Here is a 22,183-nt window from a genome sequence, read left to right as displayed (position 1 = left end):
TCCAAAACGCAACCGACCATACCATCCTTTTACAGCTTGGCTCTCCACCACCAACCTCATCTCTCAGCACTTCGTTAGCTTTTTGGCATCCTTAAAGGCTCCCTTTCTCACGAGTCATGAATCAAACCCTCGAATCCCTACCGAAGCCCTTTCTGCAGCTTAAAAAGATTGAAGTCCTTTCTTTTCTTCAAACCAAAAATGCGTAGAAAGAGACTGCCCATTTTCCACAAGGTCTCTAATCTTCTCAGAATCTTTGTTGCCAAAATGAGGAAACCCACCATTCCAAAGCTTATTCTCATCAAGAAATCAAGAAAGCTTAAGAGGTTCAAGCTGCTCAAGCATTACAACTACGGGTTTCTTGAGGAATACGAGTTCTCTCCTTCGAGTACTCCACTCATTAATTATCCCAAGAAACAGTTCAAATTTAGAAGCTATAAAGACAACATATACACTATGCTGTTCCTGTGTAGATGCTTGGGTGGCTTGAAAGCTGATCAGGGAGGGGAAGGGCAGTACAGATTGTCAATGGATAGTACTCTACCAGTTGCTACCATCAGTTCTGGAGACTTTTTGGAGCCCCTGGATTATTTGGTAGATGAGGAAGATTCAGTTGATCAGAGGGCTGAGAGGTTCATTGAGAGGTTCTATCAAGATATGAGATTGCAGAGGCAGGAATCAATCTAACCATTCACGTAGACTGTGCTGGAAGTCAAGTAGTCTTATCTCAGAAATTTCCATCTTTATGTCTTTGCTTTGATACAATTGTTTAACGTTTTTTGTTCTCCACGTGAAATTTTGAGACTCTGGGGATTCTCATTTGATTGTCAAGTATTAGCGTGTCTAGCTGAAATTTTTAATCTTTGCGTTTGTGAGTGTATTTTAAGGAATTTGGTTCAAATAATATTTACCATTTCATTTTTTTTTAATAATCGTCAAGACGTCGACCTCTACATATATGGCATTTATACTTAAATTTACCTAGTTCATTTTCTGCAATATTATATATGATGCTTGTACATCCATGTGGTTATAACATATCACGGGATTTCTTTTCTCAATGAAAAAGACGATATTTCCTGACTTCCCAGATTGTATTTCTGGAATTTATTTGACGTGCACCAAATCAATACTTGGAAGCTCCTACGTAACTGAAGGGTGTTTCCCAGACAATGTCATCCGGAGCCCTGACTCCATATTAACTATTAACCTCCCCCCTCCTAAATTGATTTAAAAAAGTAGAAAGTCTAGAAAATATAGTGCATAATATATTTTTAGCCCGCACTTGTTGGTGGAGAAAAAACTTTCAATGTAAAAAAAATAAAGTTAGGAAAAAATAATAATAGTAGAATAACTAGTTTAATTAGTAATTTAAATAAAATAATTAAAAAATATAACAACAATAAATGAACAAACTAAAAAAAATTGATTTGAGCTAGCTTGGATTATGAAATAACTCAATGATAAAGGGCAAAAAAAAAAAATAACATCTAGTTGAATTAGGTTAACTTGAGAACTTTGTGACCATGGATATATGATTTAAATAATTTCATAGAAAAATTGCAAGGAAAAAAATTCAAATATCAATTCCTAATAAATGGAATAAGAACATGATAATTTCTTAAAATAATAATAATAATAAAGTTTAATTTTTAACAAATAAAATATTGGTGGATGAGAATTAAGAAAAATATAATTTAAAATGGTAAAAAAAAACTTGATCCGAACCCAGGATAAACTGCAAGATCTCTAACCAAGTCGTGATACTAGGATAAATGCATTTGAGAGCAAATTGAATAATATCATAAAGCTCAATCATAGAACAACTTAGTGTTGAAGAATATAAATTAACAAAAAAAAATAATTAAAAAAGCAATAGAAAAAAAAACAAGTTAACTCGGGTTAATCAGTAAATCTTGCGATTATGAAAATCATGAAATCCTTGAATTGGGTTCAATTAATAAGTTTATTTTTGAATAATAAAATCACGAAGATATCAAATACAAAACTTGACAAGTAAAAAAAGATAGCAATAAAAAAACAGAGATTAAACTTTATAAGAAAAAAAACTCATGGGTGATAAAATTATGAAAAAAATGACGAGGATAACCCACTATAGAGGAAATAAAAAAAAGTATGAATACTAATTTCCAACAAATCATATGTTAAAGGATACAAATGAAATAATTAAATTAAAAAAAAGTTAAAAAAATCAATTCACGTTAATCTTTAAAACCAACGAATCCAGTCCTAAATCCATTATTAACTCTATAGTATAAGAGAAAAGATCTTAGTTAACTCGAGTTAATCTACAAATTTTGTGATCACGATCACATGATCAAAATAATCCAATAGAAAATAAATAAAAAAAAAGATAGAAGGATCAATTTTAAATAAATTAAATGTTAAATGATGAATTTAAAAAAATTAATTAAAACAAAAGGAAAAACAAAAGTCAATCCATGTTAATATTTGAAATCAATGACTTTGGTTATAAAGCCGAGACTAATCCCATGAAAGACAAGCCATTAAAAACAACAAAGTAAATCTCTTAAAAAATCATAAAAATAAATAATAAAAAACATCAACTTTTAAAAGGGCAAAAAAACAACAACAACAAGCAAATATGGCCAAACCTTGTAAACATGGTTTATCTCTAAACTCGTTACCCATGAAATCAAGTACAATCAACAAACTTAATTAACAACTAATTATTTTTCAATGATGAAATCATAAAAAACAATCAACTTTAAAAACTTATCAAAGAAAAAAAAACAACAATAAAAAAAATATGATCAAGTTTGAAAAGAGAAAAAAAAACATGAAGGATGAAATTGTAAATAAAAAAATTGATCACAAACAAAATAAATTGCAATTAAAAGAATGACAATTAAATTTAAATAAAAATTAAAAATAAAAGTGAGGTAAATTAAAAAGTAATTGTAATTTTATTACCTATTACAAATAAGAGAAATATAATAAAAAAAAACGGAAACTAAATCTAAAATATTAAAAATTAAAAAGGAGGTGAAATTAAACACCTTTTGTAATTTTTTGACTTATTAAAAAAAAACAAAAAAGTTATTAAAAGTAGAGTGGCCAAGTGTGAAGGTGAGATAAATTGTAGGGGCTAGTCTATTTTTTTAAGGTTCTTATTCAGAAGGAGAGAAAAAAATTGTCGTTGATGTCAAATCTGATGCCGAGGGACAGTCCACACGCCGATGCTAGCGGAACACATGCCTACTACGGGTTTCTTTTTTATAACACTTAATAAATATATTTTACAATAACATGATGAAGCACCTTTGTGATTTACAATATAAACAATGTAAATTGATAATCTTAGGTGAGAATTTATTTGTTTTTTTTTAGAATTAAAATAATTATATTTTTCTAGATGGTTTTAATATTAAGCTGATTGATAATTTAACTTTAACTTTCCTCACATGTTTTTTTTTTTATTTTTAAATTTTTATTTTTTTGCTTTTTTTTTTTCAAAATTATCTTCTTCTTGTTTTTATTGTTTTGTGTTGTTTTTTGAAAATTGTTTCTGCTGATTTTATTTTTTTTAATATTGAGCTGGTAGAGAATTTAACTTTGTAGTTTTTTCTTTAAACACACTGTAAATTACTAAAGTATTTCCCCACTTGGTTTTTTTATGATTTTTTTCTCATAAAATTATCTTGTTGATTTTTTTTTATATTGAGCTAGTTGAGAATTTAACTTCGTAGTTTTTTTAAAAAAAAGCACTGTGGATTATTACAGTGTTTCCCCCACGTGATTTTTTTTGTTATGATCTTTTTCAAAATTATTTTTATGAATCTTATTAATTTTAATATTGAGCTAGTTGAGAATTATAAATTTAGATTTTTTCATAAAACACTATAGATTGATATAGTGTTTCCCTGTTTAGTTTTTTTTCCTTATATTTTTTTATAATTTTTTTCTAGAATTATCTTTGTTGATTTTTTTTTAAATATTAAGCTGATTAATAATCTAGCGTTACAGTTCTTTTAAAAAACATATTGTGGATTGCAATAATTTTTCTTTATATGATTTTTTATTTTATGATTTTTTTCATAAATCAACGACAACACACAAGTATGTCGCAAGCCCGCAACATCGTTCAAGCATAACATCTAGTTCTATTCTAGTGATCGTAGTCTTGGGTTGTAGTAATTTCTCCCTTATCTTAAGGGTTTTTTTTTTAACTAATACTAATGCCATGTTTCAACTAAGATTTTATGAGTTTAGCTCAACTTGTTAGCTACCTAGATGTCATCAGTTCGAATCTCATAAATTTCAGGACTACCCAAAGCTTATATGGTAGTTAACTTTAGGGTCCATGAGATTAGTTGAGATGAACGCAAGTTGATTTAGACATTCACAATAATAAAAACAAACTAAGATTTTGTAATTTTCAATTAATAAAAAAATTATTTCTAATAAAATAAAATATGAATTGATAAATTTTGAAACAAAAATGTAACTAGCATTAATTAAAAATTAAAGCAGGAAGTTGTTCTTGCTTGTAAGAAATAAAAAATAAAAGTAAATGTAATTTAAATATTTGATTTGGGAAACACTTTTAAAAAAATATTTATTTAGTTATATAGAAATTAAAATAGATATTCATGAAAAAAATATTGATTGTAATTCTAAATGAAAAAATCATTAATCAAAACTGTCCTGTCTCATTAATGTAATTTGTTTATTACGTTTTTTTTAGCAGCGTATTTTATCGAACATAAACTAAGTTGCAATTCAAAAAATAATGTCAAAATTCTAACGACTTAAGTCAAAAGGCAACAAACTAATATTTTTAATTAAAAAACTCCCGTTTCCTGTTCCTTCATTTATTTTTATGTTTTGAAAATAATATTTTTTTATTATAAGTTATGTTTTTTAAATAAAAAACTCATTACAATCATGAAAATAAATTTCAATAAAAGAATAAAAAAATCACGAATGAATTATTTTTACACATTATATTAACAATTTTTTTTATATAATTAACAAAGAGCTCGCAACTCGCTCTACATGGATCTGCAGCTATTTTCTTAACAGAGAATTAAAAAAATCCTAGTTCGTACCTATTTTTTTAATAAAAAGAAAAAATAAAAAAGAAACTCTACTCCTGCGAAACTGGATTCCAAGCCATTTATACCTGCCATAATGAATTTACAGGCTACGCTAACTAATACCATTTAATTGGGATATAATTACAATTGAATCTATTAATTGATCCACTCAACAATTTAAGACATGACAGTTTTAAATACAATCAAATAAATAAAATATATACTGTGATTTCAATTATGATTTCTAGGAGCAAGATTAAATGGATCTTCAAATTTAATTAATTTTTCTGAAAAGAAAATAGTTAAAATAAAATTCAGTTGAAGAAATACAGGGTGGTCCAGTTTGATGGGCTTTCTATTTGGGCCAACCCGTTCCATTATTTTAAAACCCAAAACCGCTAACCCCAATCACTCCACCGCTCTTCTTCGGTTCTTTCTTCCGTACAGCATCTCCTGGTATCGGCAGGCGTTGGGGTTTTAATAAAGTTAGCAGAGAGACAAAGCTACCTCACCGTCCTCGTAGATCGAAATGGCAAACAACGAAGAGCTTAAACTCTACAACTCTATGACCCAACAAAAAGAGGTATTCAAGTCCCGTATTCCCGGCAAGGTTTCCATGTACGTTTGCGGTGTCACCGCCTATGATTTCAGTCACCTCGGTCACGCTCGCGCCGCTGTTGCCTTCGACATATTATTCAGGCGGGTCCATTTCTATTCATCTATCTATCTATACAAACACGCACACGCACTCTCTCTTTATATATGCAATTAAATTTGTTTGTTAATTTATTTATTTGGGAATTTGGTTTGATTTGATTATTTTGATTGTGGTAGATAATAGGGGATGCTGATTTCTTAATCAATTCCAAATACGCTTTCTGACGTGTAGATTTGATGTTTTATCTATGGCGATTCCTCCGTGGAAATTTAACTGTTATGGTTTTGGGCCGAGGAAAGCGTTTCTGTAGAAGATCTCTTTCATCGAGCAATGTTTGTGTACTTTCCTGTAATTACACAAACCCCTGGTCCTTTCTAGATTTTGGCTGACAAGATGTTTGGGTTCAGTATCTAATTGGACTTCGAAGCTTTGGCTAGATTATCTCATTTCAAGTTAAATTAAGCATGATTTTTTCCATGATTTGCCGGCTGGGCATGCACTCTTTCTAGTCCCCCCCCCCCCCAATTAAACAAGTTTAAAACTGCTGGGAGTTTGGCTTTCTTTTTCCTTTTATGACTTAGGTTTATAAATCCTGTTCCTGACTCATAGTTCAGTGAAACTCCTCCCAAATCCTCTTCCATCCAATCCTCTCCTATCTTTCAAACTAGGATGCTCATGTGTTTTGCTCACACAACTCCTCACATCAAATGATCCTGCATAACATCTCCATTTATACTAGTAAAGTCTACAACAGAATATGAAAATACTCAAAACCAAAAATCCTTGTTCAACAACTCACATAATATGTCGGTCAACAAGTAGGATACTTCGCTACCGAGCCATACAATTTGTCTCCCAAGCAACACAACTTGCCCTCCAAGTCACATGAAGTGAGCCATACTGGAATTCAAGACACGCTACAACAGAATGAAGCGTGTCATATAGGATTTCTTTAAAAAATAAAAGAATTGACATTCCATTTCTATTTTCTTGTCTTAAGTTATTTTCTGACTATTTGGGGTCCAAGTCTCAGTCGAAAATAATTTAGGGTCCATCCTGGTCAGCTTTTTATTTGGGTCATCTCAGTCCATTTAGACCTTCAAATTACTACCCTCAATTGTCAAGCAGATAATCTCTCCTTTTCAGTTTACAGCATCCCTTCCTTCCCTGGCATCAAGGTGTTAATGTTACAGAGTAGTCATTGATGACAGCACATCCTCACTGTCCTTGTTGAGAGAGGTGTGTGTAGATTGAAATGGAAAATGAAGGTGTTGAACTGTACATTTCAATAAATCAACAAAAGGAGGTATTCAAGACCAAAATTCCTGGCAAGGTTTCTATGTATATCTGCGGTGTTACCGCCTATGATTTCAGCCACCTTCATCATGCTTGCGCTGCCACTGCATTTGATGTTTAATTCCGGTTTCATATCTTCATAAAGCATAAACACCCACCATTACATGCATTTTTGTATGCATTTTATGTAATTGAACTTAGTTTTGCTTATTTGGGAGATTGATTGATTTGCTTATGCTGAGGTTACCTCATATGAAGTTAAAATCATTGCTCAATGCCTCAGGCTGATTTGTCGCATTAACCTTGCTGGGTTGATCATGCACTCATTTTATTGTATTTTATTTTTTATTTTACAAGTTTAAAACTGCTTTATGTGCTTGGAGTTCTGGTATCCTTTTGGCTTTTTATGTGTTCGGTTCTATGCTCCTTATTTGGCTTTTATGTATGGATGAAATCATCGACCATTGATTTGTGTGATTCCATTTTTTCATTTGAACTGCAACTGCAGATACCTACAGCACCTGGGTTATGAAGTTACTTATGTCCGCAATTTCACTGATATTGATGACAAGGTGAGAATTTCAACCCAACAATTACAACATGTCTAAGGCTCATAGTTGGAGTAATCACAATATTGCTTTAGTTCACTATACATTACTGGGCATAAATTTGGTAAAGATCTGTGGATTCTTACATTCTTTCAGTCTTGGAATGTTTGTTTTTTGTTGCTGAAACAGAAGGACAATGCATTATTTTGGCTACTTAAAATATGCTAATTTATTAAAAGCTTACTTGATACTGTAATTTGAAAGGACAAAGGGTGTATGAAATACATTAAGAACTCCACGTCATTTTCTTTCTGACTTTGTTTAAATATGTGCCATTGTTTTTTATGATTCAGCTTCAGTTTTCAGAAGGGGCTGTGACCACTCCTGGCCCCAAAGAAAGCCTTTCTTTATATATGTTCCATTATGTTTTTTGTGAACAAAGTCTGCTAGTGGAGCATTAGATAATTCTCTCCTAATCCCCAGAACCTCAAATAGGCTTGCAAAACATTCAGAGGGTGCACACTTTTGGGTTTTTTTAGTCAAGGTATGACGATGCATACAGTTTTTATTGTACACGTGTAAGATCACCCTCAAGGCGATAAGGAGCCAAAATAAGTTTTAGTCTCTAGTCCTTGGTTCTATATGTCTTCATAATGATTAAAACTGGCCTGAAGTTTAATGCCTCAACATCAAGATTTGCCTTGTTTTCTTTTTTCTTTCAATTCTTCCCAATTTTTTACTTTTACTACAGGCTTGATGCAATAATGATGTTGTTCGTGTCAATCCTCATACAATGACTTTTACTGCACCCATAAACTTTGCACATGTACATGCACATGCATCAATGCTCTCTACTTTTGGCTAGTATCTTGTCTAAAACTCATCAATCTCTGTCTTTGCAGATAATTCGTCGGGCAAATGAGATTGGTGAAGATCCATTATCTTTAAGCAGCCGTTTTTGTGAAGAATATCTTGTTGACATGGCCGACCTGCAGTGCCTCATTCCAACCCACCAGCCACGTGTAACTGATCATGTGGAACAGATTAAGGACATGATAACTCAGGTTCCCCCCCTACTGTGTTGACTTTGTTGTTGGCTAAGCTTGGATTATTGCACTCTCTGTGTGGTAGCGTGCTTGTGTGTGCACCCACCTGGGTCATATTTTGAAATTTGTAGAAATTGGACGGATCACTGTTAAATATGTTAGTGGTTGGCAAGGCAGTTCATTCTATATTCCCTTCCAATTTTTCATATTGTGTCATGGAGTTTTTTGCTGTGTCTGTGTGGGACACACCAAGGAAGATGCAACAGTCATATTTCTAGTGGATCCAGGTTACATTCAATTAAAACAGGATTAAATTCCAAAACTGTGATTTTGAGTGGTTTGCCTTTGTGGAAGCCACTAGTTTGTGTAATCTCTCTACTGATTAATGGTAATAACATATTAACAAATAGATAATGGAAGTGTCAGGGTGCAGTAAGTAATTCTGCATCGTAAGTCATCTATTTTGGTCCTTCATAATCAATTGGAGATAAATAGGAATTTCGCAAACTGTTTTGGCTTTGAGTGGTTAAACCAGTTTGATACTCTTGAAGTTTAGTGACTTATTATAACCCAAATGGACTTGGTTAAATAGGTCGTTGAGAACTTGTGACATGTATAAAACTCAGTGGAACAAATCTTTTCCTTTTTATTTTAATCAAAGCACAGCTCACTCTACTTGGGCCTTTTATTTGCTTCTGATGCATACTTTTGTCCACTTTTGGCCTCTTTGAGTCATTTATGTGTCTGTGACATGAACAGCAGTTACTTTCTGCTTCTTGTACAGCCATGGTTTTGTTTAATTGATTAATTTGGGTTTATTGGATGATGGACCTCAAGTTTTTCTTCAGTTATTACATATGTGATTCAGTTGTTGCAAGAGAGTTCTCTTTTCTTGTATTTAAGTGGAGACCAATATTTATGCAGATTATAGAAAAAGACTCTGCATATGCAGTGGAGGGAGATGTCTTCTTTGCCGTTGATAAATCCCCAAATTATGGTCAGTTATCTGGGCAGAGGTTAGAAAATAATAGAGCGGGGGAACGTGTCGCCGTTGACTCAAGGAAACGTAACCCTGCTGACTTTGCATTGTGGAAGGTATAAATCTCTTTCAAGATCACTGGAAATTTATAAAGTTGTTGGCACTGCACCATATCCAATGTCTACTTTTGCAGGCAGCAAAGCCAGGTGAGCCAAGTTGGGAGAGCCCATGGGGCCCTGGAAGGCCAGGATGGCATATAGAATGCAGTGCAATGAGTGCTCAGTATCTGACCTTCAAGTTTGACATCCATGGCGGTGGGATTGATTTGATTTTTCCACATCATGAGAATGAGATTGCCCAGAGCTGTGCAGCATGTGAAGAGAGCAGTGTGAGCTACTGGTTGCATAATGGTCATGTCACTAATAACAATGAGAAAATGTCAAAATCATTGGGTAATTTTTTCACAATTCGCCAGGTAAATTGATAATCATTTTTAGTTGTCATTGCACCTTTTCTTATTGAATTTCTTTCAAATAAAGAAATTTCATCCTTATTGGTTGTATATGTTTACAATTCCCTTTACAATTTTCTGTAGATCACTGAACGGTATCATCCACTGGCTTTGAGGCACTTCTTGATAAGTGCACACTATCGCTCTCCCCTCAATTACTCTGTTTCGCAGCTGGAAAGCTCATCAGATGCTGTTTTCTACATTTATCAGGTTTGATGCTTATGCATTCTCCCCAAACTTTTCACTTCAAAGTTTTTATGTGCCATAAACCAGTCATGGAGGGTCACCTGTTTGAAATTATGTTTATGTGTGTCAATGTGTCATTTGTGCATGCCTATGTAGGTGGGAATATGTCCGCTCAGCCTACTTTTTTCTCTTCAGAATTTTAATTTAACCTGCAGTGTTCGTTTCCTTAAGTTGAGATTTTTTCACGAGTTCGTGTTTTTTAGAGCTTTGCTGTTCAGTTAAATTTACAAAGTCATCCTTGTTTACCTGAGTTGCACAGTAAAGTTTGCCTTGCGCTATATTAAACAGAGTTCCAGAATGCTTTTAGTTAGCAATTTATTGAGAGTAGAATTTCTTGTGGAGTTCTTCATTTTCCTTTATTGGTATGCTTCATTCATAACTTGTTCATTTCCCTTATCATTGTGCTTGGATTCTGGTAAATGTAGTGCCATGATTCAACACAAAGAATCACAAGCACATCTATTCTTGCATCCTCATCTACACCCACCCACACCCACCTTCGGTGATCAGATGTTGACACTTTGATATCATTAGTATTCATACTTCTAGTAAATTATATTTACTTCATGATTGTAGACATTGCAAGATTGTGAGGATGCTTTATTGCCATTTCAAGAAGGAAGTCTGAAGGAAGGTGCAGGGCAGAATGGCAACCTGGTTGCCATTACTGCTGATGCCCAAAAATGCATTTCTAGGCTACATGAAGATTTTGAGACTAAAATGTCAGACGATTTGAACACTTGGCCTTTATTGACTGGTGCTTTCCAAGAAGCCTTGAAGGTCATAAATGGTTCTTTGGGCATGCTTAAGGTATGCTAATCTCACTCTATTACTGTGGACACTTTTTTGTGAATGTATGGACATTAAACGTGTACTTCTTTCATTGATAATTGCCAGAAGAAACAACAAAAGAAGCAACAATTGTCATTGATTCGGTCTGTTTCTGAAGTCAAGAAAGAAGTTACGGAAGTTCTGAGAATTCTGGGATTGTTTCCTCCTTGCACTTGCGCTGAGGTGAGGTTTAGCAATTTCTTTTGTATACAACAACCTACTGCAACCCTTCTTATCTAGGCTTGGGATAAGGCCATAGTAACCTAAGCTAGCACATGCAAGGTTCCCAATTCTTTTTTTTTTAATGATTTGTAAAATGTGAATTTTCTCCCTTTTGAAATTCGTTAGCAAAAATTAGATTTTCCCTGGGACAGGTTTTGCAGCAGTTAAAAGGGAAGGCATTGAAGAGAGCAGGACTAACAGAAGATGATGTGATGAGCCTGATTGAGGACAGAGCGGTGGCAAGGAAAAGCCAGGATTTCAAGAAAAGTGATCAGATCAGGACTGATTTGTCTGCAAGGGGCATTGCACTGATGGATGTGGGCAAGGAAACAGTTTGGAGGCCTTGTGTTCCTGTTGAGAACGAAGAGAAGGCAAAGACAGTTGTGGAAGAGCCAACGTCACCACCACAAGCTGCATCAAGTTGACGGTGGACAAACCTTTTTCTGGCCCCAGCTTTTGCAGGTGATACAGATTTTTTTTAATCACTTTCTACTGTTTTAGATCACTTCAACTCGGAATGTTGAAAATATTTGTAGGTTTTGATTTATGTTATAACATTGGAGGACTTTTTACACACATTATGGCCCTGTGAAGTAGCCCCTTGCATGTAGCAGGCGAACAGAAATTGTACTTCCCAGCTTGTTAGATCAAGATACAATGTAGGAAGGTTGGCGATCATATATTTACATCCCGTTAAGATGCCCTGTATCAGAAGAAGATAATTTTTTTATGTAGCCCATAAATGTAACCAGCCTTCAAATGAACTAATGGAAAAGTGATGTGCTACGCTAAGAGAGCAATCGGAGGATGCATGCCTATCCAATAGATAGATTCGAATGAATACACATGATACCAATTCACCCAGGTAATCCTCGGCTTTAGCCTTAACCAATTTAGATACAGCATTGTATAAATCTATGTTTGGCACAGCATTCCCCATAGCATCCATCAAAGAAAGAGGTAAAATTTCATATGGTAAGCAATACAGGAACACAGGAAATATCTCCAGTTGACTGTTTCATCACATGCCCTATCGTCAATTTACCATGATAAAATTTCATATAGTAAGCAGTACAGGAATATTTGTTGGTCTCATGGGTCAAAATGTAGAAAGCCTTCCTAACTTTAGTTCAAAAACAGATACTCTCTTCAACCAAGAAAAAAAACCACGATTTTTTTTACCGATAAAAATAATTATTTGAATTCACACCTGCACAATAAAAATTTAAGGAAAAGTTGATGAAAAGCCTCTCAATTCCTCTTGCTCTCTCTGACTCTTAATAAAAAAAGAAAAAAGCATAACCCATCTTCAATGATTGATTTAATTAGAATTTTAATATGGGTGGGTATTGATGATTAATTCCACAGAGATTTCAATTTTTTTTCCCCTTCATATTTTGCTCTTTTTTTTTTTTTATCATCAGGTTAGAGAATCTGAGGAACTAGATGGATTTATAAGGGTATTTTTATTAGTTTTTTCAACGGGACCCTAACAGAAAAGATACTTTCAAAAAACTATGTTATTTAGGGTGGAATCACGGATTTTTTTTGTTAAGAAGATATTTGTATTTTTGGCTACAGGGTTTTTTTTTTTTTTTTTTGGGGGGGGGGGGGGGGGGGGGTTTCCATCCGCAAGTGACAAATGCTCCAGAAAGGCCAGGTTATGCAACTTATTAGTGCTGTATGTGCCAGTTTTTGACATTGATATGCTCGTTCCGCCATTCTTGGCCGAGGAGGGTGTTTTCTGGGGGGGGGGGGGGGGGAGGGGGGTGGTTCAAGTTTGTTCGGTTGTTGTTGAAGAACAAAAACAAAATAGAAACGATCAAAGTAGCCGCTTTTTGGGTAGAAAACTCTGTAATTAATTACAAGGCCGAGCAAATTGCTCGAAGCTGCGATGTTTTGACATTCTTCAGCACGTTCAGGAAGCTCTACTCGTTTCATAGCTTATCCTCTCATAATTACTGTTTCTTTCTTCTATTTTCTCGTGATGCTGGGGTGGTGGAATTTTGTGCGCGCGCGCTCTAAAATGGAGATAGCTTTTCTCTAATAGGATAAGATTTTGTGGTTGGCAAGGAACTAGAAAAGTTGGTCCTTGACAAATGACAACCATTCATCACCTTTATGGATTCGATAGAATAGTAATTAATAGTCGAAGTAAAAAATCCTCCTGCAACAACTGCTTCTAATGCTTGTAAATTAATCTGAAACTTGTTTTTTGTTGTTAGCAAGCTGTTTTTTTTTTTTGGTGATAGCTAGTTTAATTCATAAAATCATTTGACATGATACCAAATGTCGGGTCCCAATTTCGAAACTCGAAAATGACGATGCGGCATAGAGTCTAAGAAAGCAAACTGTTTTTTTTTTTTTTAAAAAAAAAAACTTGGTTCCTGTTTCGAGCTCAACTTGTCCTGGAAGAATTGCTGCATTTCCCTCGGCTGGCCCAATTCAATGTCAAGGCCTAAAGTCACGAACTTGTTGCCTTTGGATATATGACACACCGAATGATTCAATCACGAAAGTGAATTGGGCTTTACGCCTTCACCGGTGGCCTGTTCGGAGGACTTCGATTTTTACCATTTTGGATAAAGCAGCTGGTTTGATTTTTAGAAAGTCTGTTTAAGATCATTGAATCTTATTTCGGCACGAATTGCAAATTATATAAAAAAAGGCGTACATGGTGTCTCGGACCAAAGGTTTGGTTAATATCGGTTGCTTGCTAAAAACCTTTTGTCATCACTTCATAACAGAGAGAAGAAATGCTTTATAGTTGAACTTCTGAAAAACATCGTCCTCCTATTCCATTTCAGTTACGATCATTTGTTGCACAAAGAAGAAAGCCACCTGTGTGATGTAGTAAGCTGGATTTGTGGGCCGTGATATGTCACTAGTCGAAATGTTTTTTACTTGTTAAAATAAATATCCAGGCAATGCAAGCTTGTTTCAAGTAAGTAAAAAATTGTGACCTGAGATATACATCTGATCTAGAAAAAAACAAAAAAAAACTGTTATAATTTAATGAGATAGTAAAAGAATAGATAGTGACAATTAAAAAAAAAAAGAAAAACAACTAACAAACTAAATAAATTTATCAAATTTTATGACTCAGATCATATGAATATGAATATGAATAAGATAGTTTAATAAAGTAAATTTATCAAATTTTATGACTCGGATCATATGAATATGAATAAGATAGTTTAATAAAAAATAAATCAAAAAGATTACAAAGTTAAATTCTAAAATAATTTAACATTGAAAGATGCAACATAAAAAATATTAAATTAGAAAAAAATTATAAAATATTTGAGCTAATTTAAACTAATAAGTTAAACCATGGTTTAAATGAAGAAATCAAGATAAACAAATAGAAAAAAAAAATCATGAAACCCAAATAACAAAAACTCAAATGATAAAATTAAAAAAATATAATTAATTTTTAATTAATATAATATCAAAGATGAAATCAAAATAAAAAACTAATTTAATTTTTTTTCCAAAGTAAATTAAAAAATAGAAAATAAAAATAATAAAGATAATCCGAGTTATTTTTAAAACAAATAAAATTTTTTATAAAAAAATAAATAAAAATACTAGAATCTAATATCCAATTAAATAAATATTAACAAATAAAACTAAAAAAAAATATAATTTTTTTTAAATAAACTCAATCTCATCTTATTAACATGGCGATCTCAAAAACTCACAATCCATAAAAATTTAAATAATTCAATACTCAATTATAATTTTTAAAAACTTTTAATAGAAACAAACATTCCTTATTGTAAAATCGCTATCGTACTTATGCCATGGTTTTTTTTTTGTTGTTGATGGATTTGTGTCAGCACAGAGGACTAAAAGTTCATTTGTAGATTAGAAATGAAGAAAGAAAGATGCTTTGTATAGGAGGATGGATCCATAGACCGATAGATTAGGTATTTGAAACGAGGTTGGTGTCCGTTTATGCATACAAGCCCTACCTGTTTCCTTTGTCAAACACGTGTGTATCTTGAAAAGGTCGATGAATGAAATCAAACCTTCCCAGCGAATAATTTTTCTTTTCCGAAAGTCTAGTGATTCACTGCGTAGAAAAGAGGGCCAAAAACTCCAAATAGGGGGGTAGCTATAGCCATTGCGAGCTGGGAAATTCTGGCATGGAACCAAAAGAGAGCTAGCCCCTAAGTAGTCGCTAGCTTGCTATAAGGCCCAACTTGCTCCCTGTCTTTATCGAGTTTAAAATACAGGTGTACCTAGGATTATCATCGAAAAGCTACTGATCGATCGCAATCCTTTGGCCCCCACTTTCCCTCGAAGAAAGTAGAGACCGCTGCCTCTCCCTTTCGTTGTCTTTAAGTTGCATCTTCCGGCACTTCTATCTATCTACCGTTCTATTTATATTAGCTTTGGACTTTTGTGGTTTCATCTCATCTTGATGCAGTGTTTTTTTTTTTTTATATTTTAAAAGTATTTTATTTATATTATTTTAACATATTCTTAAATAAAAAATATTTTAAAAAATAATTACTGTTATATTTCTCAAATCAAACAAGAGGTCATGGGGATTGTTTGGCAAGGAAGGGAGGGGGGAAAGATCCGACCTTTGATAGCGTGAACTTTACTTTGAATGCATCCTATGTAGTTCCAGATCGATCGATCGATCAATCAATCCCTCCCTAGGAAAAAGAGGCGGTGCTTAAAGTCAAACTACCAACCAAACTTGTTGTAGGGTCCATGGTTCCATGCACATGGCAATTAATGGTCCGAATCTTTGGAAATTTTCAGAGGTCCCCTGACAGTTCGTGGAACCACAACCATAGTTCCAGCTCTTGCTAGCAACGACAACTAAGCTGATTTGTCGGATAGCTAGCTGGTGCCAAGAGTCACTTCTTGAGAATCGTAAAATTACTCCACACCTGGAAAATCTTACCACCTACTGAAAACCCTTGTTGTGATGTTGGAATTAGAGTCCTGGAGGGGTACTTATAAATATTTTTTAAAAATTAATTTTTAAAAATTAATATATATTTTTAAATCATTTTAATACATTAATATTAGAATTAATTTTTTTAAAAATAAAATTAAAAATTATTTTGGTATATATTTTTTAATAAAAAATTTAAAAAATAACCATAATTAGAATTAATTTTTTTAAAAATAAAATTAAAAATTATTTTGGTATATATTTTTTAATAAAAAATTTAAAAAATAACCATAATTATATTTACTAACACCTTCTGATTTTTTCAAAATAGCAAGATAGATTCTTTTAAGAAAAATATCATATATAAAATTTTATTTAGAACAATAGAATATTTTTAAGAATCATGGTCGACACGGGGACTAAGAATGTGTTTGGTATTGCTGTAGTTGTTGTGATTGTAGTTTGAAAAAAGTTGCTTTATAAAAAGTACTTTTAGTGGAGGTTGATTTGAAAAAATAGGTGTTTGGTTAAAATTATGGTTGAAATTGAGGTCGAAGAAAAAATAACTTAATGTATTTGGTTAAAAATGCTTTTAAAATTAAGGTTATAAAATAATTTTAAAAAATATATATTAATATTGATGGTTTTAAATTTAAATATTGTAAAATTAATTACTCCTATTATATCATGAAATAAATAATGCTTTATATAAAATATTTTTTATTATTCCATTAAACTATTTATAATTCCATTACGTACAAAATTTATCCGATAAGAACTACAGTTTTTATAATATTTTGATCGAGTAATAAAATTATATAAAATATTATCAGATATAAAATTGATATTATAGTGCGAGTGAATTTAATTCACTATATACTAGTTTTTCAGGAAAAAAATATTGATAAGAACTACAGTTTTTATAATATTTTGATCGAGTAATAAAATTATATAAAATATTATCAGATATAAAATTGATATTATAGTGCGAGTGAATTTAATTCACTATATACTAGTTTTTCAGGAAAAAAATATTGATAAGAACTACAGTTTTTATAATATTTTGATCGAGTAATAAAATTAGATAAAATATTATCAGATATAAAATTGATATTATAGTGCGAATGAATTTAATTTACTCTAAACTAGTTTTTTTTTAAAAAATATTAATAAAATTAACACCCATAAAAAAATATGAGAACAGTGCAAGTGAATTGCATTGTTCGTTATTTTGCAAGTGAACAGTGCACCCACAAAAAAATATGAGAACAATACAAGTGAATTGCACTGTTCGTTATTTTGCAAGTGAACAGTGCAAATCTCTTGCACTGTTTACTGAACATTGTATTCTACACTGTTCATACTAATTAAAATTAGTGTGAACATTGTGCATAAAACAGTTTGCTGCTTCTTCTTTTTTTATGTCTCGAACGTGAAAAAACATGGGACCCAACAAAACAGTAAAATGTTGCTTCTTCTTTTTCTATGTCTCGAACATGAAAAAATATGGGACCCATACACAATAAAATATGTTTTTTTTATTAACCAAACGGGTTACATCTGCGTTTAAAACAAAATACAATAAAATATATTTTTTTTATTAACTAAACGGGTTACATCTGCGTTTAAAACAAAACACAGATACAACTTCATTACCAAACGAGTTCTTAAAATAATAGTTGCTATGTTTGATTTTAGAGTCGCATTTTTCACACGTGACTCTCTTCGAATTAAATTGTCCAAACCATTTCTTCTCATTTCTTTTGTTATTTCTATCGTCCTCCTTTCTATTTCATCGTTGATGTAGATCTAGTCTTTTCTTTTTCTCTCTTTTTCTGTCCACGATGATAGTCTCCCTCATTCCACTCTCAATCTCTCATCTTACTTAAGGGGCTTTGCACAAATCCAACCATTACCTTTCAACAATTCTAGGTGTATTACATGTTTTTCCTTTATTCATTTGATATTTTTATGCATTGCTATTTCTTTTTTCACCCAGGCCTACAATTTAAGACAACCAAATAAATCTTTATCTCAATTTGAGTTTAGCCAACTTACAAAAAATAAACTTATCTTTGATCGTCTGGACCAAACACCTTTTAAATACTATACAAATCGATAAAGTCCAAACAATGTTTAAATTTAATTGTAAAAATAGATTTTATCTATATACATGCAAGGTCATGAACAAAAAACAATCTTTCTCATCAATATAGCACCATATGACATGATATAGAGAATAATATAGCAAATGACATCAATAAGGTTATCTATTTCGTGATACATATGGTTTTTGGCCAAATAAATAACAATCAAACTATCATAATATATAACAATTAACTCATGGGGTCAAACATAATTAATAGCTAAACCTCTTAGCCATAAAAATTTCTTTTAAACCTCAACCAATGTTATGTATTATATTTATATTGTGGATATAGTAACAATCAATTGTAAATTTGCTTTTTAACTAACAACACATTATAAGAAAGCAAAAACATAACTTGCAAATGATATTCTCTTGTTCAAATTACCAGTGTAATTTGAATCCACAAAGTCTTTAATATTATCTCTAGTGTTACTACCTTATTATATACCAAATCAATATTTATATTACTTCTAAAATAATAAAGTATTTATTTCATTGTTTACTATTACCAGGATTTTTAACAAATTTACATGATATATTAACAACATGTAAAATATTTGAAATATCTGAACAAGTATAGATCATAACATTAATAATGCTTTCAACTGCATTAGAATATAGAACATCTAACAAGTTCTCCTTCTCCTTTTTGGTTTATGGTGAGAAGGTTGAAGATAAACTGAAATGAGGTGTGGAGAAATATAAATATAAATACAACTAATCTCACAAGAGTTTACATAAAATTCATATGGTTTGGCAATTTTGGTCTACTTTACAAATAAAAAAATAAAAAAATTCATTATAAAAAATAAAAATTTATAGAACATCACACAAAATTGTTTTTTATCTTAAAATCTAAAATAACTCATTAACTCTTTTTTTCCCTCCATTTTTTAGCCGTCAAGTGTGAGAAAAAAAAACTCACAAATAAATATAGCTCTAAATATAATAATTTTATATTTTTATAAGCAACAAGTATATAAATATTTATTTTCTCACTTAAGCTTACAAATTAAGAGAAACCTAACATTAATGACAGCAATTTATTTTATTGGGGATGCAAAATGTAGATATTCTTTGAAACAATACTTATAACATGCGTGGATTAAAAAAATTTGGATGTTCTAAAACTAATATAAAAACTTTCTTAAGCCCTCGTTTTTATTTTATTCTATGCTTATACATTTTTGTATAATATTTTTTATTTTTTTCAAAAAAAATTATCCTTTGGCTTTTTGGAATCATTTTTCTTATTTTAGTTTGTAAACATGGATTCTAACATGAGTCTATATTAAGTAGAAAAAATTTTATTTTTCAAAATTAGATTAGATTTATACATTGAATGCTATTTTCATCGTAAAAATGGTGACAACGGGAATATTGGGAAATATATTAAAATATAAGGATTTATGGACTTGATTTATTTATGGACTTGATTTTAGGACGTAGGGAGCAATCCAATATATAAATCCCCCAACATATAGGCATAACTTAATTAATCGTTAACCCTAAAACCAAAGCAATTAATCGTTCACACAACTTGAGTTTGATCTATGAGACCTGAAATATTCTCAAGAAATTACAACTGCCATTAAAATATTCTCAAGAAATTACAATTATTTTAAGTGGAATTAGGTCGCTTCCATTCACCCACCAAGGATGTTTAAATTGCACAGCAAACATCCTGAAAGGAGAACTGACATGAAATCGGGAAGTTTTGAGTTATTGTCACGCCAACCATTACACTTCTAAAGAAAGACAACGCTGCATAGTAGCTAATTTGTTTATTATGATAAATTTAAAGGATTGATTTGATAATTAATAGATCAGTATATATTTTTTTCATCATAGTCATCGGATTAATTTCAAATTTCTTGCAAATAAAATTATCATGATTCCTTTGGTCTTGGATAGTTAAAAAGGGGGACTTATTTTTTTTATGTAAAAATATACAGTAAAAGGAAAAGAAAAAAAAAGATTATGATATGGATTCACCGTAATGGATGAGGTCATTTTCTAGGAAAAGTAAGAATTGATGCTAAACCCATATTACCAGGCCAGTGTCATCATGCCTATGACATTCTGGTTCCACGAATTGAGATGTGAAAATGCGATTGCTTATCTTTAAATCCTCTCTTGCAAGTCTTTGTTTTCCTTAAAGATGGTAATTATTAATAATTAATGGGTTGACAGAGTTAGCATTCTTTTTTTAATATGCGGGTTGGAATTGCATTTTAAAGCATGTTTCATGGGAAACTTATATGTTTTTGAATTATTTTAATATATTGATATTAAAAATAAAAAAGATATTCTCTTAATAGATTTCTAAATAAAAAATATTTTAAAAAATAAATAATACATACCACACTTTTATACACCCTTGAATCCTCTATTACAAGTTTTTTACCCCTCATGTCACAAGAAATTAAAATGAATCGAAGGGATACATGTCTCTCGAAAGTTTTAAGTAGATTTACCTTTTATATTCTGATATAAATTTCTGAGAAATGACTTGCGTATTTAGCTATACAATACGACTGTTTTTGAAAAAACTGTGCTTAGATTAAAAAATCATTAAATCATTTTTTTAAAGTTTATGGTGACAACATATTAAAATTATTTAAAGATATTTAAAAAGTATTAAATTTAAATATATTTAAAAAAACACTTTCAAACACAAATACACCATAACTATATTATAAACACTTTCCAACGGGTCCTTTTTATGGATGAATCATCGATTAATTAGATTGTTTTAGAGCGCTCAATCACGTTCGAATATTCAAACAACTTGCGCTAAAAATTTGTCTGGATCAAGGTGACCAGCTAGGCAACGAAAAACTACATATATATTTCAGCTTGATTGGAACACGGCGATGAAGGAATGAAATGATACTTTCAACTCATTTTGGGTTGTAATTAATATATATATATAAGTTCATACATTGAAATGGTTCCCCAATTGTGACCAAGTTTTTGAGAAAGGGATTTTGATTGGTTACCTAGAAGTGCAAGTCGCCATCAGTCTTGAAGGCATCATGAAGCAAGAGATCGGGGTCCAATCCCCAGCTAGTATCATATATGTTTTAAATGCGAAGTCATCATCTTGTGGGAATGGGTTTGATCTTCGACTCCTCTTCTCCCCTTGCCACTAGGAGAGGAGTTGTTCTTTTTGGAAATTTATTCATATATCCAAAGGGTCCAAAGAAGAAACTTTTTCTTAGGGCACAAGTTTTCAAATGCAATTACGTTTGCTTGCTTTACCTTTTCAATATCAAACCCCAAAACATAATCATTTCAAGCAACCAAATTCAATCTAATCCTTGGAATATTCTTGTCCAATGCACTTACCTCCTAAATCCTGCCTGGCTATCAGGATTTTTGCGCGGCCATAATGGGTACTACGTTTTTTCTGGTGAATACGTTTTAATTATTGGCCAAAGTTAGCCAAGCTAGCTGCGGTCACTCACAGGCATGCATGCACTAAAGGACCGGCCTTGCAATTATGTTGATACTTTAAAGTTCTATATTTATCACTTTTGCACCGAAATTAAAGATTGGCGTCCGCATGACCTTTATTGACCGTTTATACATACGTCAATATATATACATATTTATATATTTGGTGGAAAGTACCCTAGCTAGAATATTGATGTGTTAGGTGCTTCACTTGCATTATCATGTCTCAGTGGTTCCACGCA

The 22,183-nt window shown here is 31.8% G+C and overlaps 2 protein-coding genes across 2 annotated transcripts; both read left to right on the top strand.

The window, feature by feature from the left end:
• On the top strand, positions 1-925 carry LOC105113261 (cotton fiber protein). Its single transcript, XM_011009363.1, has one exon. It carries the CDS (start codon positions 199-201, stop codon positions 682-684), a length of 486 nt encoding a protein of 161 aa, XP_011007665.1. The 5' UTR covers positions 1-198; the 3' UTR covers positions 685-925.
• A 4,563-nt stretch (positions 926-5,488) lies between these two features.
• Positions 5,489-12,179, top strand: LOC105113253 (Cysteinyl-tRNA synthetase, class Ia family protein). Its single transcript, XM_011009353.1, has 9 exons — positions 5,489-5,777; positions 7,541-7,604; positions 8,483-8,644; positions 9,551-9,721; positions 9,799-10,080; positions 10,201-10,326; positions 10,939-11,172; positions 11,260-11,376; positions 11,568-12,179. The coding sequence occupies exons 1-9, from the start codon at positions 5,608-5,610 to the stop codon at positions 11,838-11,840; spliced, it is 1,599 nt and encodes a 532-aa protein (XP_011007655.1). The 5' UTR covers positions 5,489-5,607; the 3' UTR covers positions 11,841-12,179.
• Positions 12,180-22,183: the final 10,004 nt, after the last annotated feature.

This window comes from Populus euphratica, unplaced genomic scaffold (assembly GCF_000495115.2).
Source record: "Populus euphratica unplaced genomic scaffold, PopEup_1.0 scaffold5.1, whole genome shotgun sequence".
Classification (NCBI taxonomy): domain Eukaryota; kingdom Viridiplantae; phylum Streptophyta; class Magnoliopsida; order Malpighiales; family Salicaceae; genus Populus; species Populus euphratica.
This window is presented reverse-complemented; position numbering and strand designations above follow the sequence as displayed.

Coding starts and splice junctions, on each gene's coding strand:
- LOC105113253 (XM_011009353.1), top strand. CDS start 5,608: ATGGCAAACAACGAAGAGCTTAAACTCTACAACTCTATGACCCAACAA. Junction 7,605..8,482: donor TCACTGATATTGATGACAAG/GTGAGAATTTCA, acceptor CTGTCTTTGCAG/ATAATTCGTCGGGCAAATGA. Junction 11,377..11,567: donor CTCCTTGCACTTGCGCTGAG/GTGAGGTTTAGC, acceptor TCCCTGGGACAG/GTTTTGCAGCAGTTAAAAGG.
- LOC105113261 (XM_011009363.1), top strand. CDS start 199: ATGCGTAGAAAGAGACTGCCCATTTTCCACAAGGTCTCTAATCTTCTC.